The sequence below is a fragment of the Sebastes umbrosus genome, chromosome 10 (assembly GCF_015220745.1).
Source record: "Sebastes umbrosus isolate fSebUmb1 chromosome 10, fSebUmb1.pri, whole genome shotgun sequence".
NCBI lineage: Eukaryota > Metazoa > Chordata > Actinopteri > Perciformes > Sebastidae > Sebastes > Sebastes umbrosus.
Window position 1 is genome coordinate 15,801,673 of NC_051278.1, and position 27,624 is coordinate 15,829,296.

Genomic DNA, 27,624 nt, shown 5'->3' on the forward strand with positions numbered 1-27,624 from the left:
ATAGATCCAATGAGCAATTGTGCAGGTGGTAACTGTGAGGATGAGGTTCACCTTGACCTCAGATACTAATAGTGTATCTTTCCAGTGGTGAGTTCGATGATACATGTCTTGACTTCCTACACAGTGAGGAAGAGGCTGAAAGTTTTAAAAAAAAAGGAGCCTCTGCCAAAACAAACAGAAAGGAGGGTAGGAAGAGAAAGAAAGCCTGACAGAGATGATAAGAAAACAAAATATTAGACATTAGACAAAGCAGTGAAATGCATCAGACTGAATTCTTTGTTTTCCCAAGTTAAAAGCTCAACTATCAGAGCGTATCTGCAGTCTAAGTGGTAAACAAGACTCCAGAGCAGCAGTGGCTTTACCTTCCTTTTATTTAACAAACATATTCATCCATTTTTACATAAAATATTTTAAATTTGCATTAACTTGACAAACAGTGCATATATATATATATATACATATAACATTTAAAGAACCATTACAGGGAGTTAATTTGGTCGGATTGGTAATCTAAAATCCTTTAAAAAATATTACAATGCCCATGGAACAAATGAAACTGGCACAAACATGTTTTTAATCCTCAAAGTTGAACCTTCAACACCTAATTATTTAAAACATTCCACATTACAGTGACAACCTCTTTGGCAAAAATAATGGGGGGCCAGTGGTTAAAGAACAATAACAATTCAAGAACAAAGACAGTCAAGGGTTTTAAAGATAAAAGTGCTAAAGTCATGCATTATTAAAAAAGACAAAAACTTCTAGAAAAACAAATCAATACAGAAACTTCAAAACAGGTCATAGTTTTCACTGTCACTTACTTAGTGAAGCGGTGCTTTGCATTGTCTGGTTGGGATGCACTTTTGCTCCCTATGAGTGAGCGTTTTCAAGCTGGGCTGTTCATTACTGGCTGTTCAGTCCTTGATCAGACATTTGACAAGTGATTAATCAGGCAGGCGGCCTCAGAGGAGCAACTGAAAGTTAATTTCCACACTTCTGCATGCGGAGATGAATTTGAAGCTTGTGCAGGCGGAGTAGCTGCCTTAGTCACGCTTTCAGGGTGACCCCTGCCCCTCACATTTGCTAGGATTACATCCAGACTGACAGCCCCGCGCTTGTCTTCATCATGCACCAGCACGCAGCGCACATCTGAGCGCTGACAGAGAGTTAAGTCATTGAATTGTGGACGGCAGGGCCCTATGGTGACAGAGCGTGGAGTCGGGTGAAAGACAGCATCCTCCTGCACCAGGCCAAGGTGGGTATCAGTGAGTAAAAGCTGAGCCAGAGGCTTAGTGTGGGTACTGGGGCTGATGCACACCCCTACACCTGTGTACAGCAGTAGCTGCATCTCTCCCAGAGTTACTGTTTCTTGATCCATGTTACAATGAAGAAGGTAAACCAGATCAGCGAGACTTTTCTGAAAGTGGCAGCAAACCCGTAAACCAGCATCCAGCAGCAGATCGGGTACACGGGCCTGCCAGTCTAAAGACAACTTCATCAAGTCTCCATGGAGCAGTGGGTGCTGAGAGGCCCTGTTGTCCCCGGGGCAGATGACACCAAGTATGGCCCTGCACAGCTCTTTGGTAAGCTGCTGGCTGTGGGTGTAGACACCCAGGATGCTCTCCTCTGTAGTGCCGATCAAACGCAGACTGTGGCCTGCAAAGCCTATCTGCACCTCCTTCAACTGCAACAAGGGGAGGTGATGGAACAAAACCAGGAGCCCAGAGTCAGTGGTCAGGGTGTAGAGGCCAGTCTCCGTCAGGATCAGGAGGGCAGGACGGGGCTCAGGTTGGTTGCATTTGGCAACATTCAGCCAATAGAGAGCTACAATCTTCTGGGAGGATGGCACTGTGGTGGAGATGATGGACTGTAAAGTGTCCATTATGTCTGATAATGGTAAAGTTTGCAGGTACAAAAGGGAATCAGGAAATTCTATCAACGTTTGACAAAAGACTTGGACTTTGTTTTTGTTCCGCACAGTCCTCGAGTTCTCCAATGCCTGATCTTTGTCTTTTGGTGCATGGGTAACCTCTGGCTCACTGTGTTTCACTGGCAACAGCTCTGTAATCAGTTTGTGTCCTTGTTTCACATGAACATCAGCCATGTCTTGCTCTTGTGGTGACCGCAGATCCCCGATACTTTTATTCCTTGTCCAGATATCTTCTGGGATTAACGGCACGTCATCTGGAAATCCTTCTGCCTTGCTAAAGGTTTGTGTTGGTGTCAGGACTAGGGCTTGTGTGGTGTCAGGATTAATGTAGCCCTGAATTATCTGAGCTGCCTCCTCAAGCTGAAGGTTTTGAGTTATCTCCATCTGGATGTGCTGCATGAGAGGTAGATCTTTCACCATGGAATAAATGTGACTATTCTTGAACAGAGAGAAGACTACAGTCCCTTTAACCATGGAGAAGACCTGGCTGTCCTTCACTACAGACAGAACATTACTTTCCCTGACCAGAGAGACAACATGACTGGACCAGCGGGCCCCAACAGGCTGCAGTCCTTCTTCCCTGACTTGCTGCAGTACTGTAGGAGCGCTCCAAAGGAGACGCCCTGCATCTTGGAAAATCCAAGAAATTCTGCTGACCAAAGAGCCCAGCCCTGAGTGATGAACTGTGGCTGCTGCAGTCTCTGTCACACACACACCCGGGATCTCCTCCAAACCTCCAGATTCATCCATCTCTCCACAGCCAAACTGGCCCTCGAAGGTAGTTTCCTCAGGTGTGGAGCAGGCTGCCGGACTGCTGAGGGGATTTTTGTCGAGCTGAAAGGGAGTGCTGGTCTGTGGGAGGACAGGCGTGGAGCTAGATCCTCTGCTGCTCTGCAGGTGGGATGTGCTGCCTAATGAGCTCCCACTAGAGCCAGGTCTCTCCTTGTAGCAGTCAGCCACGACGCCTTTGATCTTGTTAGCATTCCCCTCTGGTTTCGTGCCACATCCATCACACGGGCCCAGGACACTTGTCTGCTGGAGGCTGGCATCCCCTGACCAAACCTCCTCTCCCTCATAACTTGCAACTCCAGCCGCACTCTGAGCTTTCCTCCACAGCCACTCAGACATGAGCCCTGGCCCTGATTTATGACACGAGTCCCTCTCCTGCTCCTGGCCATCCCTGGTGCTTATCCCACCCTGTAGTGTGTCTCCATCCAACTCAAAACTAGTGTGAGGGACAGGCATGGCCTAGTTTATATTGTGTAGGTGGGTGAGAAAGGGAGAAACAAAGAGGAGGAAAAAACTTTTTTTATACAGAGTAAATTCAAAAATCCTGTTTGTTTAATGCTATTTACTGCAAAATAAGTACTGCCATTGCCGGAACTAAAATGACTATTTCACCCAGCCCCCTTTAAAATGCATCTGTATTTATGTATTCAATTATATTTGGATACATAAATGCATGCAAAGGAAAATGGAGTGCAGGAAAACAAGGTACATGTATAAACAGAAATACTTCAAAAGTGCCCTCATTGCAACATGCTTTCACAAAATGAGTGTCATTTAAACCCTATTACACTTTCCTGTAGGGGTTTCAAGGGAAATACGTGCATAATAAACAAACACAACAAGCCAAGGGAAAAAGTATTTCATGCCTCATAAAAATCTGTATTGGGCTTGGCTGGAGAGGGGGGTAGGTATTGACATTTGCTCTGTTTTTGCAAAGACAAAAGGGACTAGTGCTTCAGTTGCACAGTGGCAACCACGGTGGCTCGATAAACAAAAACTGCAGAACAAAGTCATCTCACTTTTTGCACCCTGAGTTTTAGCTTCATTCAATTTATTTAATTCCATGCAGAAACTACCCATGGCTTTTTGATTATGTCCTTATTTCTTTTCTATTTAATCAAGAGCAACTGCAGACTAACTGTAGAACAAAGAAAATATGAATACATACTGTAGTCATGAGCTTCTCCGCTGTGGCAGAGGTAAGACAGCTGCTTGGCACTTTGGAGTCCGCTGTCTCTGCAGCCAGCATATCCATCTGGCTGAAAAAGGACACAGTGAAGACACAATAATGAAATAATGCATTTCGTATTTTATCAGAAAACAAAAATTGTGTCTTGATATGAAGAGGTGCCCAATACAGCCGGGTTTATGTGCTTATACATGCTGCAGGGCTCTTTGTTTTCCAAAGCTAATTTAATTGTTTGCTGTGGTGTGACACTGGAGACTTCAAAACTGTTTGCAGGCAAAAGACAAGACTGCAATAACCCCCAAACCCCCATTTCACAAAAACCATCCATTAGATTTGAAATGCAAACAGCCCAAATGGCTGGATGAGATTAGAGCCACTCTACTAGCTGTGAAATTAAATAGAATCTGTGCATGTTGATTTGAGGATTTACATACAATACTCAGCACTCTAGAGGGGGGAGCAGAAACCAAATATACAGCTCAGAATGATTTCTGACAGTAAACAGGCCTTTGGCTGAGCTTGGTGCGTTGCGGCAGGTTGGTGAGGGGGGGAAAGCGCGAGCGCTAAAGCGTTGACAACATCAACAAGAGGGATCACTGTACAGGTCCTCGTGACGATTAAAGGATTTTTGCAGATCCTGAGGATCAGTACAGAGGATGTCCTGTACTCAGCGATGTTTGTCTACTCACATGAATAAATGGATGAACACCGATCTGGGATTCCAAGTCTAAGAAGCCGACCACATTTTCTTCATATCATTTTTATCTGTCACACACACTTAGCTCACATGCAGAGGTTTAAAGTGTTCTCGCTGGGGAATGACTGCGAACAAAACTGGTACACAAACAATGGACTCATTAAGATCACCGCAGAGAGCACAGTTCGCCTCCCCCTAACTTACCCAATGCCAGTCTCTTCCATCTCTGCCCCCATTGTCTTCTCTTCTGCTCTCCGTTGATGGGGAGCCCCACTGTTTTCCTTTGAAAGTCTTTTGATGTCCTGGCTGCGACTGTTCAGGCTTTCTCGGACCTGCTGCAATTCCACCTCCTGCTGATTGAGCTTCTCTTCCATCCCCCTAGTCATCACATCATACATGCACACACACAGAGATTTCATGAGAAGTCCTACATCCTTTCATACGCAAGCTTTAACACATCTCATACCATATTTTCAAACATTTCCAGTTCATTTTGTGGCTGTCTTCAACCCAGATATTTGAATGAGGCACTTGAGATGTTAACTAAAAAGAACAGCTTAAAGGGTAACTTCAGTATTTTTTCAACTTGGACCCTATTTTCCCATGTTTTAGTGTCACTAATGGGGACAACAATGTTTATATTGGTGCAGAATTGAGGGATTATGCTTCAGCCTGCAGCCACAATGCAAGCTGCGAGGTTAGCAGTGTCAATGTAACGTTCCGTTCACTCAAAGTACCACTGACAGGCTCAAATTGTTATTATAAGTGACTGTCAACATTATGGAAAGGACTCTACAGAGAAATAAACCATTTTCCGTACCGTTCGCTGGATCCAGTCTGTTTATTATTGTGTCCAAGTCAAGGAGAAGTCTCGTTGTGAATAAATATGGCTACCATCAATTTCAAAGACCTCGTCCACATTGCTGAAACCAGCTAAATATTCATCCATGACATTGAAAATCTTTTAGATAACACTAAGCTACGCTTTCTGTACTTCACACAACAAACTCTGCCCGGCAAGCACTTGCATTTCCATCATGGATGTATTCCACTATTCCACCGTTGTCTTCCAGCGACAGATTTCAAAACGAGACTTCTCCTTGAGCGAGACTCTTTACATAACAATCAGAGCCTGTCATGGCAAAAACAAGCACTTTTAGTGGACGTAAATTACGGTTCCAGCTCGTCCCAGTAGCACCATATTGCAGCCTGTGAGCAGCTGCCGTTTACAGCGCTCTCCCTCAATACTGGACCAATTTCAGAAATTGTTGTCGCTATTAGTCAGTTAAAAATACCAAAGTTTCCCTTTAAAGTAAAGTGACAGAAAAAAAATCCTTCAGAGTTAGATAGGTTTGTAGGTGAGATTGTTCTAGCTGCACTACAGCAAGTGGCAGGAGGTGTTAAGTGGCACAGGAGCTCCTAGAGTGATGGACGTTAACCAGTGGAAAAACACCATTTCAGAAGATTCATAACAGCCTGTCGGTGGTCAGAGGAGGCAAAAAATACTGACGTTGCCACTTGGCCTTCTGGCCAGAGATGGAAAGTACTGAGAGGTTTGTCAGGTGAGGGACTTTCAGAGCTCAGGTGGCCATTAAAAGCTACACAGGTCAAACGCCAGCTGGACTGCTCAGAGTCCAAACTTGCTGGGTTTGTAAGAGCTGCATTTCAACTTGGCTTTAAAATACGGTCTCATATCAGACTCTTACACAGTCCATTTAATAAAGAATGAATCAAACACAGTGGGCCAACATTTACTAGAAGGTAATACGTGGGTCTTTCGGACGGCCTTGAATTCATACACAATACAAAAACGTCTGACCTTGCCATAACAGACAGCCCTTTTTTAACTCCCTTAGGAGTATGCATCTTATGTTCCTGAACTAAAAGCTCAATTTAATAGATTTTCAAAACCTCTTGCTTCGAGGCAAGGCTACATGCATTCAGCTAACAAATGCACTTTGACATTGCATATATAAAAAAAAAAATCAAAGAGCTGGATTAAATACAAAAAAGTGAACAGTCCCCATGCTGTGAGGAGAAGGTCGGACGTTTTGTGAATGCAGTTAGCCTCTTCATGTCCGAACTCTCTAGTGAGAAATTCTTTGATCCAACCGATGTAGCCGATAATGGGCACCCCCTCAAGCAACGGCAGGTCAGTTCATTGATATCTCGTGGCACTCCCAGAGCTGAACAGCCACCGTTTGAATTCAAATTTTTTGCTCGTATTTACCACTCAGGGTTAATTCCAAGATGATTTGTGCAAATTCAGATCAATCTTGTCCTTGCTGCAGGGGAGCTTATGCTACACAAACAGCAAGCAGAACAAGGATGAAATACATATCCAAGCAATGAGAGGAGTAAAAGACCTTCCCTCATCTCCCCCATCTTCAGTGCTTAAACAGATGGTGGTGCAGCGTGCCAGGTGAGAGGAGGTTAAAATATTATAAATTATAATATTTTATGGTGCGTGTTCAGAGGAATCAAATAGCCAAAGTGTATTTTGTAGTGTCCAATACTGCCATATTCGCCTCTGTGTATTTCTACAGTCCTGCTGCTGATCTGCCATTAACACCTACAGACTTCAATCAAGCTGTCTGTTTCCCTCCACCACCGACTCCTACTGACTTCCATTCTTCTCCATCTTTTCGCCCACTCCGTGGTACCACTTTCACACACAAACCAAGTGTTTCTGATGCAAAGTGATGAACACAGTAGCCATGTAGTAATAGCAGCCTTGAATAGCATCACATGTATTCACGCTTCCACATTCAAGCAGTGTCAGACCAGCGGATGGGGAACATGGTTGCAGGTGTCGGATTGAAAGCAGTATGAATCACCTGAGCGGAAGCGCTGCTTTTTGGGCATACTGCACTGGGAGGGAAATTACATGTCAGACAGCTCCACATGCTGTAAAACATCAGAGTTATCAGATCATGAGAGACCGGGGAGGTGTGTCTCAAATCGCTCACTACTTCAGTAGGTAGGTGAATCACTAGGGAGTGAATTGGATTTTGGGCACTAATTCAATGAACACTGAGACGCTGACAGATCAATGACCTGTCACACACTTCCAAGGCAGTGGCAGGGTATAATGATCAGTCACATCAACATAATGCCTCTCAGGCTATAGCGTAAAAAGCACACAACTGCTGCTAAGTGCTAATAAAAATAATAGTAAGGAGCTAGCACTGACAAAAGAATTACTGTCAGCGTTAAAGCCACTGTGCATAGGATTTTTTATGATTATAGCATCCTTTAAAAAAGGTACAGTGTGTAGGATTTGGCAGCATCTAGTGGTGTGGTTGCAGATGGCAACCTCCGTGAAGAGGACCCGCTCCCTATGTAGATATGAAGGGCTCATTCTAAGCTAATGAAAACAACGATTCTTAGTTTCAGGTGATTATACACTAATGAAAACAGTTAATATTATATTCCATTTCTGCTAATAGATCCCTTGAAATGTTACATACTGTTCATTAAAATTATCCTGATGACACGTTTTTATAGAAAAATGAATTAATTATCAGTGTCACATAGTGGGTTTAATTGACATAAATCCTAAATCGACTTCCCTGAATCAAACTTTTTTGTTATTGTATTAGTTGCAGATTTTTCTACCTGTGTCAGTAGGCCTTTCTCAATACAGAGTACACAAATGTCTGGTCTTTGGGAGTTTGAACTTTGTTGTGACACCTCAATTTACGTGTGTACACTTGTTTTGTGATAAAATAATCTCAAATCAAAAAAGGCCCACTTAACAAGCTTTCACAGAGCTTTCATCCACGTTGACCTTGACATGCAGTCAACAGATACATCTTTTATCCTCACTATAAAGTATTTTTTTCAATAAAACAGAATTTAGTATCATACAGTATACAGCCACACACACAAATATTAAAAGTGTGGCGAGATCTTGCATATAAGAAGTCACTGTACACAGAGGCGGTGCTATTATACAACAGCCCAATACAAAACATGAATCTTAAACTTTACCTTCAGCCAAACTAATTAGGACAAGCAACAAATTAGATTTCCACTCTGAGTGCCAAAGTTTAGGAAAGCATTATATGTTATGTTTAAAACACTACGGACACATCAGTGCCACCACTCAATTGACAAAAAGGCTTTCTGGGATGACACCGTTTTGGTGACACAATAACAGTTCGGTCAAAAATTGGAAACAGTGGCTTATATCATCCGCCTTCGCCGCTAAATACATGCTTCACACTAGTCAACTGTCAAAGAATCCTTGAGAAAAGGCTCAGTGGAAGAACCACGTGCACATTTGGACTGCACTTGGCTAAATGTGGACTTTGAATTGGGACGCTACTGGGTCATGGCTGATGACCTTTCACAAATACAGACAAGATCGTAGAATGTGAAAGACCTATATGAACTTCCAGTATGTGACCAAGGCCTATTGAAAGAGACTAGGACACATTCTTGGTGTATGGGGTATAACACATGCGCAGTGTAACTGGAGCTGCGGTCGTTCGTTGCGATTTGCTCACTTCGGCGAGTGCAGACCATATTTTGCTGCGCATGTGTTGTACCCCAAAGATATGACGCCTCAATGACGCCTGACACGAGGAAGCTCACTACCTACATAACTAGAGGCCGTTTTGGGACACGCCCTCGGGCTGTAGTGTAGGAGAAGTGCCTGCTGTGATTTCCACTGGCTCAGCATGAAGCACTTCAGAATGGCTTTTTTGCATGTTCCTACCTCTCCTCTCACAGAAGCGCTGCCATGATTTATCGCTTTGATTTGGTCTACGTGCCCAATGAATGCTGCTCAATAAGCAGGCACGTCGTGGAGATGGAGGTGGACTGGGTTCGGTTATGCTTGGGTCATAGAGTGTAGAGAGCTATTACACATGTCTGAATAAGTCTCACCCTTCGTTTTGCAGCACCACCTTGGACAGATTCTCAGTAGATTTGGACACGTCAGTCAAGGGCAGGGTGGAGGCAGACGGCAGCCCGCTCTGCAGACAACAGAATGAGACAGCACTGTGAAACGTAAATCTGTCGGAGTGTGAGAAATGAGTGACAGCTGCCTGCGGTAGATTTGCAATTATGCAATGGTATAATTATAGTATATGCTGCATGTCATCAGTATTCCTGACACTATTTTTCACAAAACATAAGAGGGTAGATTGAAGAGCTTTGACAACATTTGGAGAAATGTCAAAATCTAATATCTGGTAAATCAAAGCCCTTCCAAATGAGGCTAATCAGCATGAAACTATCACATATTCCTCAAAATGAAAGGGTTGTGCATTTTGATAGAGCAGCTGTAATGCACAACCAGGTCCATTCTTGTGGCTCCATATAGTTTATCTTTATCACAGTTCTGTTACAATTTGCCACTATTGAAACATACTGCTTTAAAAAAAAACACAGGTACACACTGCATTCTCAGTGTGGTATTACATATTCTAAGACTGAGTGAATATGAAACTCTTGGGGCCATCTCATTTGGAATCGATGTTAAAAATAAATGGCAAAGACTCTTCTTGGTACCACAGCGGGACCTGGATGTCTGTGCTTTACTTGGCTGTAATGGCGTGCAATTTTCAATAATGCATAGAGCAGAAAGCTGTCAGAAACCAGAAGTACAGCTGTGTCTATAAAATGGTGTGTGAATCCATTTTTACAACCTAAAATATTATAAAGCACCGGAATGAAATGATTCAAGTTGCATGCAAGTTCATTTTAAAATACACCGAGTGTGAATATTACAGCAATAATTTCCGATTGTGTAACTATCAATGCTCAATCATTGTTGTTTATAAAAACTAATCACCCCCTTGGACTATTTATGTGCCTTCTGACAAACACTGAGCCACATGTCATGAGTTTCTTCAACAGTGACTTTCACTCTGCCATAAAGCTTCGAGTAGTGAAGCACCCAGGCAACAGTATTTGTATGCACAGTGTCTACCATATCAGGAATGGAAGCCTGCAGCGCTTTCCGAGTGCCTACAGTCCTCTCGGTAACCTGCTTCAGTGTTCAGTTTTGGTTTTGGAGAATGGTTCGTCAAAGGAGGTTGATTGAGTGATTTAACTGCACTTATCTTGTCCTTCCCTTGATTGGGATTGATTGTTTTCAGTAAATTTGGTAAGATTTGGTTTGTAATGTCCCTTTGTCTTCATGATGTAGGTGTTGCTATGGAATTGACTAACAAGCGGTTGCACCATATGCTGCAATCCATTGCAAGTCGGAAGTCGATAACTCCGAGTCGGTATTCCTGACTTCCAATATAAATGCGTCCCAGTGCATCTGCTCGGGAAAATATGGACGCCCGCAGCAAACTGATGTTTGTATGGCAAGTGTGTGAGCTTTACAAACATCTACAGAGCACCTACATCAATTACCACAGCACCATTAGTGAGGAAAAATGGCTTAACCATCATTACATTAACAACTAGAGAAGCCTGTGGGGAAATATGTCCGAAAATCAAATTTACGACAATTTAAGGATCTGCAGGAACCCGGTTATACGTTGTTACAGCAGGTTTCACAAAACAAACACTACATAAAGTAAAGAAATACCGAAAAGGTAGTTCACTGTGTACGCCGCCAAGTTGCTGTGACGTCAGGTGTGTTTATGTTGGCGAACTCGGGCTCAATAAATCTTGCCCGAGTCTCCGACGTGGAATTTTGATTTAAATGACCGTTCCATTGAACTTTTCCATGTCAGAGGTTGTTTTCTTCCGAGCTCCGAGTACAATGGATTGCAGCATTACAGATACTGGTTTATTTAATCTAAAATCACCTGTTACACTTCAACTGTACACAGAGCTCCATTCTGGTTATATTGCAACTTGATAAGACAAATAGCTGCATAAGTGATGATTTAGGAGATTTGTCTTCACTTTGATTTTTTTCTGTTGATCCACATAAAAAAGAAATCCTAATGTGATTGGATGATGTAAAACAACAACCAAAGGGGGTGAATATTTTTCATAGACACTGTTCATAAACAGACTAGATACCTCTGCAGATATGGATTGATAGGAAATATATGTAAAATATTATATGTAATATATTAATGATGATCTGAAGGAGCATTCTTTGGTTGAGCTAAACTATCACCAGCGGCACACCGCGATACTTTCAACACCACAACAAACTTTTAAACTTTCCATTTTCAAGTTAACATTTGACATATTTCAGTCATTGTTTACTTAATTCAAAGTGATTCACTTAATTCTGCCCAGCGCATAAACACATCCAGGTCTTTATTCTAACACCCACTCACGCTACCCAAACTTCTTAAGAACACTTAAAACATTAACAAATTATTGGAGAGAAACACTGGTTGAGGTCTGCTCAGGAGAAAGGGTGCATTCACACAATGGTTAAAAACAAATGAAAGTGAATGAAAGCCAAGAGGGAGCTCTTGCAAGCTGGATGAAAAGCAGCCCGTTTTTGAAAGCCGCTGCACCTGGCCTCCTTTCAGCAACAGCAGAGAGCTTCTCTAAAGATTGAAAACAGTTCAATATTGTGGAGAGATTGTTCATGATGTGCAGCTCTGGTGCTTTTTTTGTGAGCCAATTATTCAGAACGAAGAAATAGAGTTTCATGCTAAACAGGCAAAAACAAGCAGTGGCGGCTGAAAAGCGGGCAGTAGTTCTTACTCTGATCAGAAACAATCTGCGTGGATCACACACTGCTGGTGCTGCTGTGGAGTTTTCTGATGTGGAGTGAAGTGTGAATTAGAGTTCAACAAGAGCAATGTTTGCTGAAGGAAGCAGATATTACAGCTGGTAGTTATGGAAACAAAGTGTGTGATGCTGACTTGCTTTTACAAAATTACCAGCAAAAAAATGCAGTTGTGGCAGCATCTTTTCTGAAAGAGGCTCCCTCAGCTTCACTAAAACAGCAGGATAGTATAAGAGCACAATCTGTACCTGGAGTTTCTCCCTGAGCTGGGCAGCTTCAGTCGGGTGGTTAAACCGGAGTACGGTTCTTCTTCCTAGCTGTATGATGGCACCTAGAGGGAAACAAAGACGTAGAGCATGATAAAAGTGGCAAATCACCAACTCGCTCACCAGCTTAAATTTTACTATTTGGTATAAATGCTGCACCAAGCACTGAATTATGCAACACAGTGTGAGAAAGATCGGCAGAGGCAATATGTGATGTGTTCCAAGACAGTAATGGTGCTGAAAGTCTGCCAGATAACTGTTAAAGTGTGTGTGTGGCACAGTATCTATAATGCATAAAAAAGGTGAGGAGGAAAAGATTTTGGTCATGGGAATCACCCCGTCATTGTGGGATTGCAGTGAACTGTCTCTGCACTGAGCTTGGGGGAAAAGTTGATGAATGGCACAAGAAGTTCTCCAACATTTTCCTCTGCTGAGGTAAAGTGAATGAATTGCCATGATGAACACAATCCCCGCTGTGATTGGCAGTGACCTAGACCAGGGGGATGATTTACCAGAGAAAATGGTCCAAGGTAACTTGAGAAGTCTTGTAAAGCCATCGAATTGAAGTGATATTAAGGTTTATATATCGGACTAGCACTCATATGGCCACATCCACAGATTTTCTCGAGGTCTCCTCTTCATTCCCCTTCTCCTCTCTCGGCACGGCAAATACTAATCTTGCTACTGCTAATGACTTCTGACGAGTGACAAAGCACCTGAGAGGGCAGCCCGTGATGGATTCCAGCTGCTGTTGGACTGAAAATTACTATCATTTGTTCAAGAAAATAGCTTCAGATGCAGCCGTTTCTGAAGGGGATATTGGATAAATTGAAATGGTTATAAAAGAGACTAGCGTAGCCGGGCCCCGCGCCGCCTGGTTCTGTGTGCAGTTATTATCTCTGGAAAGCAAAAGCAGTGTGGATGAGGAGGTAGTAAGCGGTGAAAGCTCCCAGCCCCGGCGAGCAGGGCCTGCTCAGTGGGGGCAGGAGAGTTTCAGCTCCGCTTGGCTCTGTCCTTTGAAAGGTTAATGCTGTGGCCCACTTCAAACCTGTCGGCCCTATCAACTCCATCTGCCAATTAAATGGAGGGCCTGGGGCTTTGTCTGGAGCTTTGTCTGGGGTCCCTCGCCCTTCAAAATGTTTAGTAAGAGAAATGGCATCTGCCCTGTGGAGAGCCGTGTTCACAATCCACTCATGCCCTGAGTGCGCTGCCAGGGACATAAAGTGGATTTCATTTGCAGATGTGATGCAGTGATCTCATATAACTGCATTCAAAATGGATGAGCCTGTTATTGCCTCCCACTGGCTAAATAATTGGGAATCTGAGAGAGAAATCTTCATTATTAGAGACATGTCTTGCTTTCCCCCGCCTCCCCCAATGCTCATTAAAGAATATCAGGAGCATATTAAGCTTTGCAGAAATGCTTACCCTGAGTCAGCTGGCAGGGATCGGTTACCACAGAGCCATTGACTGAACACAGTGCGCCATCCTGAGGGATCAGAGTCACGGCCCCAGCACGGTTCTCAAGCACGCAATGTTCAGCGAGGAGCCCAGGCCCATGAAGCACTACAATACAATTAAATATGAAAGCATAAAAAAGAGCTATTTCCAGTCCAATGCATAACACAGCAGCTGGGAATTTAGTGCGGTAACCTTGACTCACCAATATCCTGACTGCATGATGCTTCGTCACTCCCGATCAGAGTTCTGCCCTCCTACAGGGAGGATTAAAAGGTCATGATACAATATGCAAGCTGTTGTTTGGCAATTAACGAAAGCGTTGGACCTTAGCTGGTAATGATTTGAGACAAATAGTGTGTGAATTAGATGAAGTTCAAATTATCTCTTCACTTTCAAATAATACAGGACGACTCCAGTGCTGAGCAGGTCTTCATTAATGCCTATCATATGAGGTAACTGGCAGTCCAGGACCACTCCACTCCCCTCCTTCCTCAGAGCCACAGTCTCCTCCTATAGAGAGACAATATACCATGAGGGAAAAAAAATCTCATCCAATAGCCTGTAGCTGGAATGGCACACAATATAAAATAAAAAATGCTGACAGACATTTAATGGCAACCAGCAGAAAACTGAATTCTTTATGACTGCTCTTCCTTGCCTGAAGGCCAAGCAGATATAGCGGCGTTCCAACCATGTGTCGCCATGAAGCGGTAGAGTGGCTAACGGCAAGAGAGGCGCCATAAATCATTCAGATTATCGTGGCGAGAGTCAAACTGTACATTGTGTTCAGCGAGCAAAACAGACGCAGTGCCGCCGCCGCCCACACACACAAGATGGGTTGTATACCTTGCACCATTGCCTTTATTGATACACTGCTATCAACACTGTATGTTGCTGTTAAAATACTCCTGAGCTTGTAAAGTATACGTCAACTTTAGATAACGGCAACAAACTTCAGGCAGTTCTGTGTCATTTACAATGTGTCTGGTGGGAGTATTGTATGGAAGGTCAAACTAAAGTGAATTCCTATGCCTCATTAGGCTCACATGAAGTGGAAAGCATGCCACGGCTTACGCATAAAGCATTTATTTTCCATAAATAGATGATTATTTGTGGAGGAAAGTGAATAAGTGTAGTAAAATTAGTCATTATAAGACTATTTTATGAGGACATTTTCATTTCCCCCCCATAAAACATGGCATGCATTTGCATAAATGCCAAATCTCAGAAGCAAAATGATGAAAAACACTTCAATGTCCATATTTCACACATAGGCTATTGATTAATACTGCATTATGGTGACGCACAACACAACATTACAGTTGCATCAGAACTCAGATTTCCATTCTGCTCGTCCAGAAATCCCTGATAAATATGTATTTAATGATAGCACCTCTCTACAGAAATGTGATAAGGAGAAAAATTGATTTAATCCTTGAAAGCCATTTCTAAAGCACGAGACAGCTACACTCAAAACCTCTGATCTGCTCCATACGCCGCTTCACTGCCTCCACCAATTGTTGCTGAGGAAATGTAAAAGCATGAGTCACACCACCTTACAGCATGTGTGTCAGTCAAGGGGCAATATTCATTTAACTTTGTATGAAAATGTCATTTAGTATTATTTCATTTCTAACTTAAGCATTAGAAAAGACCAGACAGGCGGCAGACAGAATGACTTTGTTGAGCGGTTAATCTGCCAATTATTCAACAAGAAATTAAATACTTAGCCTGGGATGACCTGCCGGGTTCAAAAGACACACTGAATTACGCCATAAAGAGAAACTTAACTCTCTAGGAAAAGTGTTCAAGTCCGCTAACCTTTTCCTCCCAGGGCAATGGCCGTGGTTCAATAACCCAGAGTCTACCCAAGCATGAGTGGCCCTATCAGAAGTATTCTTCTGTTAAGCTGGTGGACTAATGCCTCACATTGCCATGGATTATCATAAGTACCTCCCCAAGAGGCAGAGCAGAAAATCTCACATATGGAGGATTCAGAGGCAACACTCTGCATAAACTAGTTCCCCTCTCTTTCAACCTCCTCCTACTCTCTTTCGTATAGATTGGACCGTGAAGTGAAGGGAGCGATGTGTCCACCAGCACCACCTCACTCATTGGCAGTTGTGAGATGGGAAAAAAATCCTTTTTTTTTTCTAATGAAGAAGGAGAGGCATCGACCCCAGCCCCTGTACTTAATTAAAAGGGATTCTTCACAGACTTCATTAGGAGGTGAGGAGCAGCCTGGCAGATTAATGCACTGTGTCACTTTCCCCACACAACAGGAGCAGATGAGATCCTCTTCTTTTCTCCCAAAAATTCACACACATAACAGAGAAAGTTGTTCCTCACCACACCCAGTCAGTCAGTCTGTGTGCGTGTGCTACGAGGACAAAAAGAGGCTGCTTTCAGATTGAGGCAGCTGGTGAACATACTGTAATTAACTGTGGCCCGGACCAGCAGCCAGGCTCGGGCAGCATTTAGGCTTCCATTAAAAGCCATCATCTGTGGTTGGGCAGAATTTTTAATGGATTTTTCTCAGCACTTTGACAGTTCAGGTTCCAGACTTGGTTAATATGCATTTCAAAACACTGCCATAGGCCAACAAATCCTTCTTTTCTGACTGCCCATCAGCCTTGTCAAGTGGAGCAACTTGCCAACAGAACAGATAAGCAGGTACTGAATCCAGGCCAAGAGAGAGAAACTTCTGCATTCAAATTGCTCCGTCACATTAAAAGGTTAATTTCATTGAAAGAGCTGTATTTATATCCCCGATTACTGCTCTTTATAAAAGTTCAAATGAATAACGCATGAAGGGAAAGGCAATTACATGGCCAGTTTTCAAAATGGCATGAAGCCTTTTGTTTGTAATGATTGGATATATTCCACAATGGTAAACAACAGATAAGAATTGGCATCTTATTAACAGTCCTTTCTGTTTCTTACTTGCCCCTTTATGTTATTTATGTGTGCGCTACATTTAAAAAGCAGAATCTCAACCAGAGACATTTGTGTTGTGGTTGTTATATGAATGTTTTGTGTAATTAGCTTGATATGTACTCCAGCCATCAGCATGTTGCCATCCATGCAGCTTGTGGTTAAGAGAGGGATTCAACCTGGGCTCCCAATCAGTCAACAAATTCTCCTGCTCTTGTGTCCCATTGCAACTCACGTCAGTTGATGGCTGAAATTTCAGAATATATTGTGTCACAATTCTTATTATTTCTTTCTGTCATTCATTTGTTTAATCCCTTAACATTCCTGACGGCGGGCCTGGACGCTATTCTGTCTTTCAGAGGTTGTTGCAGGCTGAGTTTCAAGCTAGATACTGGTATCATATGAAACTAGAAAACCTAAAGTTCTAACCCTGTCATGCTAGCTTGTCGGGAAGAACGCTAAATAACGCTATGAAGTTGCGCAAAATTTTGGCGAGGAAAATCTGGCACGGCGATTTTCAAAGGGGTCCCTTGACCTCTGACCTCAAGATATGTGAATGAAAATGGGTTCTATGGGTACCAACGAGTCTCCCCTTCACAGACATGACCACTTTATAATTTCTGAGCAGTTTCCAGAAAAGAAACGCTTGCCATCAAATCACCAAAAAATGCAATTCTTGCAGAAATCTCCAAATGTCAAAAGTTTTTGATATCAAAATCACAGCATGGCTTTTTCTATGGTGTGTATACGAGCATAGAACATGATGATATAACTTTGTGATGGCCATTCCCATGCTCGCTTGTGTCTCATAAATTGTTGCAGCAATTTTTGGGTTGATACCATTTGTTATACAGATTTGGTGCTAAATTTAAAAAAAAATTACCCATTAAGAATTGATAAGTAAATGATCAATAATTCCTCCAAAATACCACATTAAAGAATGTGAAAATCAACTGAACTTTTATTAGTACGGTTGATTTAGGACCCCAGTAGGCGATTTTAATCCTTGTAGGCATGTATGCATGCCTATAACATATGCTCACCATGTGTGTAAATAATATTGATGAATTAAATTAAGAAAATAAAAGTCAATCTAGTTTGGAGCCGAGTTTTACTGGCATGTGAAGAATCAAAGGCAAGCTGCAGATATGAATATGTAAAGGTCATGAAATGCAATAATGGCTAACTCTGATGTATAACTGCTGACAGTAGGAGGTAAATTGACATTAAACAGAGCCAGGCTCAGAGCATTCAAGGCTTAAGTTGTGTCTTTGTGCTGATTGCAGCATGTTTGGGAAATACAAAGACCACTAGGATCAAAGAAACTCTGTTGTTCATGTTATCGTACTGAAATTGAGGTTCCTCCCACCACTATGGTACAAGCGGACCTGAAAGGATGGCTGGGGAGCAGAACTCCACTCGTGAAGTACTCACAAAACTGTGTGTGTGTGTGTGTGTGTGTGTGTGTGTGTGTGTCTGTGTGTGTCTGTGTGTATAGGCTATATACCCCTGAAGTAGAACAACATTTCACTTTACCCCTCTTCCTGCCTTTTTTGTTCTCTCAATCTGTTGCCGTCTGTGTCTGGTAAAAGGCTGCTGTGGAATCCATCTCATATTAATTACTTTCTCTTTCCCACATGCCCTGTAACCAATCTGGGAAGCTGACGATGAATAACTTTGCATTCTAAATCTGCTTTGAATACAGAATTCAAAATTCTGTTTACACCGCTCTTGGTCAACTTGTCTCCTTGCGGCCCAAGCAGAAATTTTCATCTAGCTCTCAGCAACGGCATCGACTGAATTAAACACAAAATATATGAGACTCGAGGAGTTGGAGAAGACGGCTCTTAATTTAAAAAACTATGAGCTGGAGATAGAGAGCATGCACTGTGTATAACACCGTACACTTAAACAATGAGGTTGGATTATATCAAAATCATTCCATTTAAAAACAAAGCCATTTGTAAGATCTACTTTAAATAAATTCCACAAATGTGATTAAGCTTTTTGTTTGTAAAGTACGTGTGCTGATTTTTTAAATGGCCGACTTCAAACTGGGTCTGGATGTGCTTCGCTGCACTGAACGGAGCAAAGACGCCACCTCTAACGTCTGTGCGGAATGCAAATGCACAGGAAGACAAATGTCAAATCCATAAAGTCATTCATCAAACACTTAAGAGTTTCGGCAACAACAGTGTGCCTGCCGGTCACCAGTACAGTGGCCTTTTCGCCTCGGTGTCACATTGCATCATGCATCATAACAGGTGCTTCTGCATGAACGGGCACAGCTCTAAATAAGGCATATTTTTCAGCTCTGCCAGTAAGAGATGGACGATGTTGCCTCAGAGCATAAAGCCATCACTGCTTGACCATTCAAACAGATTTACAACACTGTAACTTTAATTAATATGCCAGATAGTCAGAGACGAAAGTGCCATATGTCAATAATCAAGACCTCTTAATTAGGAGCAGTGACTGCTGCTAATGAGTTCCAATACGCTGTCATGAATAAAAGGCTGTCGAGCCACTAAATGTCACCTGCTAACCACCATACACAATGTGAATGTTAATCATCCAACACACATTTATTCATATATATATATATATAGCCAACATTCATGTAAAATCCTTACACAATGTCTGATTGTGTAATGTGTAGCTTTACTCTGGTGTTCTGGTGCAGGATCATTAGCGGCTGCTACAAGTCAGAAATATACAAATCTTTCAAAAGGCCAGATCAACACAACAGTTTAAACTCATCCCAAAAATCTGCCAGAGAGAATGTTCTGCTCAGCATGTACGATGGAGAGAAGAAGTCGCCACATACTTTTCATGACTGGCACGCTTCACAGTTCAATGCATAATGCAACAGGCGACTTGGCTGAGTACGACGAGTCCCCAACAGATGACATTTGGTGTTATTTGGGAGGTTGGGCACAAATTCAACAGAGGAAAAAGTGTTCAGTGTAAACTCTGGGCTGGCACACTGTGGCGTTTTTTTTTTGTTGCAGCTTGGGGTCTTGTAAAGGATGCCGTCTCAGCCTCAAAGAAACCATATTGGGTTGAAAGAGAAGGCACGTCTGTTCTGTTTCTATTTGTCAGACTCCCCAAACACTGTCACACACACACCAACTTCACGATAATTACAAGAACTCGGCTTTTGGATGCCATTTAAACCTAAATAGATGGAAAATTAAATTTAAATGTCAGGTTGACTCGACTCTCATTAGCCTCTCCACTCCATGAAGTGGCTCTGGCTGTTTACAAGACTTGCAGTGACACCAGCTGGTAGGATGTCTTTACTGCAGGCAGCAACGTCTGTCAAAACTGCTGCAGGGAGCTCGCTGCTGTGTTGATTGTCAGTGTTAAAATTAATAGAGCAAACCTTTATACTCTATGTACTCTGTGGCCTTCTATTTTACTTGCATATATATTTCTGTACCATGCTTCAAATGACATTTTTACAATATTCTTCACCAAATTGGATTTTGGACTTGGAAATGAAATCCAAATTTGTTATGACATATAACTAAATTGAAAATGGGGGTATAGAAAACATGGCAGGCAACAAAAATACAAGCAACAAGGGCACCTAACAAACTAGTTTCTGTCAAGAAACAACAAAGCTCCAAAGAATGTAACTGAACAAAAGATATCTCACATTGTATTCTGAAATGTTCACCCAAATCTGTATTTGAGAAAAAAGTAGTACGGTTTGATTGTCTTTATTTTACTATCTGATTAAATGAATAAACTACACCAAACTGGATCACAGGACGAAAGCAATTGTCTTCTCTTGTTATCTTCTAGCTCATGTCCAAGAGTCAAACACGCAGTACAGGGCGTTTGTGAGTCAAACTAACTGATGTTAAATTGGCCCCAGGATATTTGCGCAAAAGCTCCCTTGGCCTCTTTATTAATGTGTATTTAAACAAATTGTTGAATCAAACTCAAAAGAAAAAGCAAGAAAGACATCACAATTATATGAATAATTAAAAAAAAAAAAAACATGCAGCCTTTGTGCAATGGTCGGTCTTTCGTGGAAGGCAATGTCTGATTTTACTACATTTAAAGTTAAATTAATCATTGCTGTACCTGCAAAATGCGCTGCGTCTCGCCCCATTTGCTGGTCCACTCCTTGGTCAGTGCTTGGACCTGGGGACAGGGGGGGCAGGTGTATTGTTTACAGAGGAGAACATCAAATCTCCCCGAAGGTTTCCAGTTGGCAGAGGATGACTCACCTTTGCCTCATTCTGATGCAGCTCCTCCTCTACCTTCACAGAGGAAGAAGGCTCCCCACGGGAAACCTGGAGTAGTAGTAAAAAGACAGCAACAATTACAATGTAATCATTGAATAAAAGACCGTCAACATACATATTGTAGTATCCTGTAACATGTAACATTTACAGGACCTGATTGGCTTCTTCTAGTAGCCCTCTGAGCCTGTCAACCTCTTCCTGGAGCTCTCTGATCGCCTTCACACTGCTGTCTTCGTTCACCGTGGGAGAGTTCACGATGTTTTTGGCTCGGCTGGCGTAGCGCAACGTGCTCAGGGTCTCCCCGTAGTTCACGTCAGCAGGTGAGACGGCTGCCATGAGAGGCCACCAGGGAGGAAAGCACACAGGTTGACGAGCAGTGGTGAGATAAAACATAAAGAACACTACAAGAAAGGATTATGTGGTTATTAACATTATCTTTATCATTTTCAAGAATAAAAAGGGGTGAAACACACTTTCTGGAAACAGCATGAAATGACTCGGTGTCAGCAGAGTTCTGATGATTTACAGTACATACTTGCTATCATAGTAGTCACAGAGTTTCCACCCAGGCTGTCTTTCAGTAGCCAGGTCAGCACAGAGTCTCTATAAGGAATGAAGATCTGCTTCCTCTTTTTCTTTAACTGTCCTCCCACGCTGAGTTCAGCTGCGAGGTCACACAGAGAGAAAAACACTGACTCAGAGAAACTGGAGAGTTCCAGTAACATATGAAATGTCTTATTCTAAAGCTCTATTGATCCATTTCTTTCAAATGATGAAAACCCAATTTGGAATGAAACCAGACATCAAATTCTATAATAAAAATGTAAGAAAAGTAACCCTTATATTGTGTTTTATTTTGAAAAGGGTGGAATGACTGCCCTCGCATAGAATATAATCATTATTCGCTATCTATTATTGAGCTGACCGGCTCAACACTAGATAAAGATGTGGTATCATGGTGTCAGTCGTGCTGCAACCGTCGTTTACCCAGAGCGGAGATCACACTGCCCAGGGTGACCAGGGATTTGTTGATGTTGGCACCTTCCTTCAGCCGGGTCCCTGTGTTGCGCGTGGCATCAGCTCTCTCGCTGCCTGCCAGGTCCACCAGGTGGATCTTACTCAACGTCTCACGTGGCAGCTCCTCATCAAACCACGCCTGTGGCATGAGAAAAACATTACTGAGCAATCTCCGTCTAGTTCAAAAGAGGCAACATCACAGAGGAATACTTAAAGGCAGTATCACGACAAAAGTGTTACTTAAAGAGGGAAAAAATTAAAAAGCCTTTGAAGATGGAAAAAACATGGTGGAAATGATCATTCCACAAAACGGATAAACAAGGCTAATTAGAGCTCTTGAGGGATGGACTTTACTAACACCCAAAGAGTTTGAAGAGAAACTTTAAAAAATGTTTTACCCAATTCAAACTGGCAACATGAGACCTGGCAGCAAGGATATGTTTAAGCACTGCGGATCACCTGGGTGAAGTTGATGGTGAAGATGGCGTGGGAGCGGCTGCTGAATTCATTCATGCCCGTGCTGGCCGTGGTGCGGTTGGCATTGCCGAGAACGATCAGGTCCTCTATGTCACTGTAGTTGTGTACAAAGTGCTTGGACAGATCTACACACAAATTGTAGTCTGTATTAGATTTTCTGCATTTTATACAAGCTGACATGGACACGGGCTGGAGAATAAATAACCTGTCTTACTCTCTACATAGGGCCCATCCCTGGGGTGCTCTCTCACTTTCAAGCCTCCATCTGCGGGTGTAGCTCTCTTCTTGAGGAGATCCTGCACACGTTCATTGTAGATCTCCAAATAGCTGGTGCCAAGACAGAAACACAAATGCAAAATTGGATCCAAGATTGCACACAAGGCCACAAAGGCACAGATTAATAAAGGGTTTCATGGTTGATATGTGAATGGCACAGCACCAAATGAGAAGAAAACAAGCTGCTATTCACCGTCTACGAAAAGAGATGCACATTAAGTTTAAAGCCAAATTACTGTGCATATTGTGCATGCATTGCTCTGCTTGCATTGGCAATGAATAAACAAATATATGCAAAGTAGGTTTCGGCAGAGCACTTCAATCAATGCTGGGTGAGGGCAAGAAGCAAAAGGACTAGTCTGAGTGGCTGATACAAAAACAATGCAAGGCATGGAGCAATTAGGCTTTATGAGAGTGTGACAGTGATGGAATTGCAGAGACCATATCCTGTGGATGTAGCCATTCAAGTTGTTTTCTGGCACTGTGGTGAGAACTCAAACGGGTTGCTATATTAGATGGTTTCTAAATGACTAGAGGCATAGCTGCCATTATTACAATAATCTCTATAAACAGATTCTGCATTCCTATAGAGAATCTGTAGGCAACTACAGGACAAGATTTTGTCATCGGAAGCGTTCTGGTTTCAGTTTGTAGTCTGAGTAGTATTGACCAATCACATTCGAGCAGGCTTTGGTTGAAACCAGGTAAACAGTCCTTGTGGAGAGGAAAAGAGGCGGAACCATCTGTGTTTTTCATGTTGTCTGCAAGAAAAGGGTGACAGTAATACTTTTGATGATCACATGTTTTGGAAAGCGATGTGTCACTCACACCTCTGATGGGTATATAACAAAAAAAAAATACAGTACAAATGTGTTATTTGTCAAAAGACATCCCGCTGTCATTTTCGAGCTACTCAACATCTCTGAAGCAAAGTCTGGCAGAGCCAGACAGATAAAACCCAATTCTAGAGTTGAATTAAACCCAAATAATGTGCCAGCAGCACACATGATACAAAATGGATAAATAATGGGTTTCACAGTAGCTCGACTTAAAATCCTCAATTTTATCTCTCAACATAATCATTTAGGAGTAGAACCGGGACATGTAATCATGAAACAGATATTGTGATGAGACTAGATCTTGGATTTTGATTATTGTAATAAATCCTTAATGCTGTATTTTCTGGTTTTAAAGGGACTGCATTACAGTTAGGTCATGAATTTATAAAGTTAATTAAGACCATACCACTGGAACAACTCATTAACCAGAAAAGGCTTTATCTTTATCATGCTTTGTCATTCTTAATTCTGACTGGAGGCTTGGTCACTGTCAGATGGAGTAGAAAGTAGTGCAAGGTTCCCTAGTTTTTTCCCTGTGTGCACTCCTTTTCGGTGGCCACGATGCCTTTTGTCACACTCATGAAATGTATTGCAGTTCTGTGTAATTTTGAAATCATTAAATATTGAAAATAAGTACTTGTTTCAAATTGCACACTTTTTTTGTACGTTTAGTACTTTTAACTGCCCTTACAAAGTACGTACTGTTGCATGTAATATTCATAAAATTGGGACATTCTACTTCGTCATAACATTGGGCCCTTTTGACCCTCTTGCTCATATATCCGCTACGCAGAGAATTGTGGGTCAGAATAGCCAGAAAAGCATGCTGGCTTGCGTACTGCAAAATGTGACTGAATGCAGTAGGCCATCCTGGTATTTTTGGCATACTGCATTTGACATGCTATTTATTGGTACATACTAAATTTGTTTCAGCCATATTAAATAGTGTGGTAGTATGGGTATTGGAACACACAGATTGTTTTCTGGTCATTTTCATTATTGCATCATGGGTATAAGAGACAAACTGAGGACTTACTGTCGTATTGAAGTGACAATGCTGATGATGCAACATCTCTATATGGCACATGCACGTCATGGTACGTTGCCCCTTTCGCATTCGTCATATCAAGGGTTTACTCTCTAATAATGGCAACGAATCAACCTATTTGAAGTCTTGATCCCATGTGGATCCGTTAGGGGGCAGTCAAGACATGCCTGACATACCATTTTACATGATGCACATGCTTTCTTTCTTTTTTTTTAAAAACACTTTACTACATTATGATGAGTAAAATGGCTGTATTGTCGCTGAAATAGGCTTGCAGTTGTAGTCACTTAATCCTTACATTTAAAATGTCTGTTTTAATATTTCATTTTAATATTTTGTATTAGATTATAAAATAACTCAAAGAGCGTCGCCCCAACATGAGCAACAATAGCTTTGAATTCAGTGCGGTTACTAGAAAACTTTGCCATGAATCAGTTTTCCTTGCCAACTTTAATGATTGATGTGCAGAAGAAGATAAGAAGAAGCATTATATATGATGGTCCCTTACCTGACCTCTGTACGGAATGACACGGCGTCGCTCTTCCCTCTACGAGATATCTCGGAGAACAAGCCTTCACAGATCCGTGGAATTAAACCTTTATCTTCCTGGCATATTGAAAGGGAGAAAATGTCACATTTAGAGCTCTCACTACAAAATGATAGTGTTACTTTTAAATGACAATTTAATTTTGCTCCTATTGTGTTTTGGGCGTCTATGCGATGCCGTGACCACAACTCAGCACATGCAAAAGACTGCTGAACAACACAAACAGCAGCTCATCTGATATGGAATTACTGAAGCATGAAAGCAATTCCACTCTGAGCTGCATGCCCCTCTTGTTTTAATTACGAAGTAACAGATAGTAAGCATTAAGAGCCATATATAATTATCTAGGATGTTGACAGCAGCTTTGCTGATGACCTTGCTACAAGTCTCCTGGTAGACAAGCAGAAAGCTCGCTGGTAATGTGAAATTTTCCACTGCGGTGTAAGGTGAGGAGAGGAAAGCTGTGGGTTGCTGCCCTCATCACATTTTCTGATTAGTGGGGGAGCAACATGGAGATAAATGGGGGAGACGTCTGATGAGGCTGCATCATTCAGTTTCTAATGTGGTGCTATGTGCACACTGGGTTGGCACTGCTGGGGTATTCTGCAATCAATGTAAGCTCAACAGTGTTGTGACATCCTGGGTGTCCCTGAAGATTGAGGGCCTATTTACAGGGCACCTTTGGGATGCAAGGTGGCCCTACGAATGTTTATAAGATAGCTCTCAAGATAAATTAAAAATGGCACTTTAAGATAAGATGAACCTTTATTAATCCCCGGAGGGAAATTCAGGTGTCAAAGCAGCAACATCAGCAAACAGAGTGAAACACAGGAGAGGTAAAGGTATACAAAAATTATAAAAACAATAATAGAGATATAAAAGATACAGAGTGAATGGGTGAACATAGTGTGTACAGTCTGTCAATAAATAAATGTACGTACAACAAATAAATGTAATATGTACATATGTGCAGTCTATAAAGTGGTTTATAGGATGTATAGTGTAAAGTAAGTGCGCCAGTGGTTTGAGTCCAAGATGGTTGCAGATAGTGCATGTTTAAAAAAGGCAGATAGTGCATGTTTAAAGTTCTTAAAGTCCTCATAGTCCTCATATGGGGGTCAGCCTTGGTTGTGGAGCCTGATGGCTACCAGCATGAAGGACTGACCCAGGCAATTTATGTTGTGCCGAGGGGTGAAGAGTGCTGAGAAAGCTGAGAGAAGGCCTTACTATGTGACCCATCATGGTGTAGGATTTTCCTGAGCCGGTTTGGCCATAGGCAAACACACAGGCGTTGAAACCCTCAAATGCAGCTTTCAGGACATCAGACCCCAAGTCATGGAAAATCTGAAGCAGTAGAGAAAAGGTTAGTTAAAGCATCAGGTCATTGTCCTGCAAAAAGAATTTACAAAATGTTGAAACAGAAAAATACAGATACCTTCTCTTGGGATATAAATGTGGGACTTAATCTGTCAGTTGAATCATATGCAAAGTCATAAGAAAAGGTCTTCCTTCCGTCCTTCAGCTCGTCCCCTCGAACAGGTGAACCCTACAATGTCAAACGTGCAGCCCAACTCTTAATAAAAACGCGATTAACTGCTGTATAAGTGTAGTTTTTATTCTGTGATAAAGTACCTTTTGAATAGATGTAGAGTTCCCCCTCATGCGAATTATCACTTTCGATGAAAAATGCCTTTCTCTGTGGAAGAAAAGTGGACGTGAGTGGCATCAAGAGTTCATTCTAAAGGGGAAATAAAAGCAGTCGTTTGACTTACCTTTTGTTCAACGGACGGGCTCGGACCGCTACTCGCAGTGAATCCATTATTAATCAAAGTCAAATCAAGTCAGCCCGTTTTCTGCTGCTTTGAAAGAGAAGTCTGCCTTCCTGCGTGAAACATCAATGCAGCGTTATCGCACCTAATTATCACACCTGAGGCCTGTGCTCACCTTCTCCATGCACTACACTAAGTAGCCACTAGGGCAGGAGTCAGCAACCTGTGGCTCTTCAGCTCCTCTCCAGTGTCTCCCTGTGGATTTATAAACATGGAAATTAATAATTGTTTTTTGTTTACATTTTCATTTTTATTTATCACTGTTGTAGGTCTACGGTAGTATTAGGGCAACATTGAGGAAAAATAAATAAATTTGAGATTTTGAGAATAATGTCATAATATTACAAAGTAGTAATTTTACATGCTACTTTATTTTTTTCTCGTAAAGTTATGACTTTAT

At 42.1% G+C, this 27,624-nt stretch overlaps 1 protein-coding gene across 4 annotated transcripts; it reads right to left on the reverse strand.

Moving 5' to 3' along the window:
* Positions 1-353: 353 nt before the first annotated feature.
* Positions 354-27,587, reverse strand: kif16bb (kinesin family member 16Bb). 4 transcript variants are annotated; one of them, XM_037782260.1, is made up of 20 exons: positions 27,168-27,587; positions 27,028-27,091; positions 26,831-26,941; positions 26,623-26,739; positions 25,357-25,454; positions 22,900-23,012; positions 22,668-22,810; positions 22,233-22,347; positions 21,727-21,855; positions 21,345-21,520; positions 21,174-21,239; positions 21,028-21,087; positions 14,389-14,508; positions 14,201-14,252; positions 13,966-14,103; positions 12,520-12,602; positions 9,499-9,587; positions 4,810-4,983; positions 3,888-3,978; positions 354-3,178 (listed from the first exon to the last, which is right to left on the reverse strand). In XM_037782260.1, the coding sequence occupies exons 1-20, from the start codon at positions 27,212-27,214 to the stop codon at positions 926-928; spliced, it is 4,239 nt and encodes a 1,412-aa protein (XP_037638188.1). In that variant the 5' UTR covers positions 27,215-27,587; the 3' UTR covers positions 354-925. The 4 variants fall into 4 exon arrangements, with proteins under 4 accessions (XP_037638188.1, XP_037638187.1, XP_037638190.1 ...); XM_037782259.1 differs by having other exon boundaries at positions 22,179-22,347; XM_037782262.1 differs by lacking the exons at positions 25,357-25,454; positions 26,831-26,941; positions 27,028-27,091; positions 27,168-27,587 and having other exon boundaries at positions 22,179-22,347; positions 26,623-26,730.
* Positions 27,588-27,624: the final 37 nt, after the last annotated feature.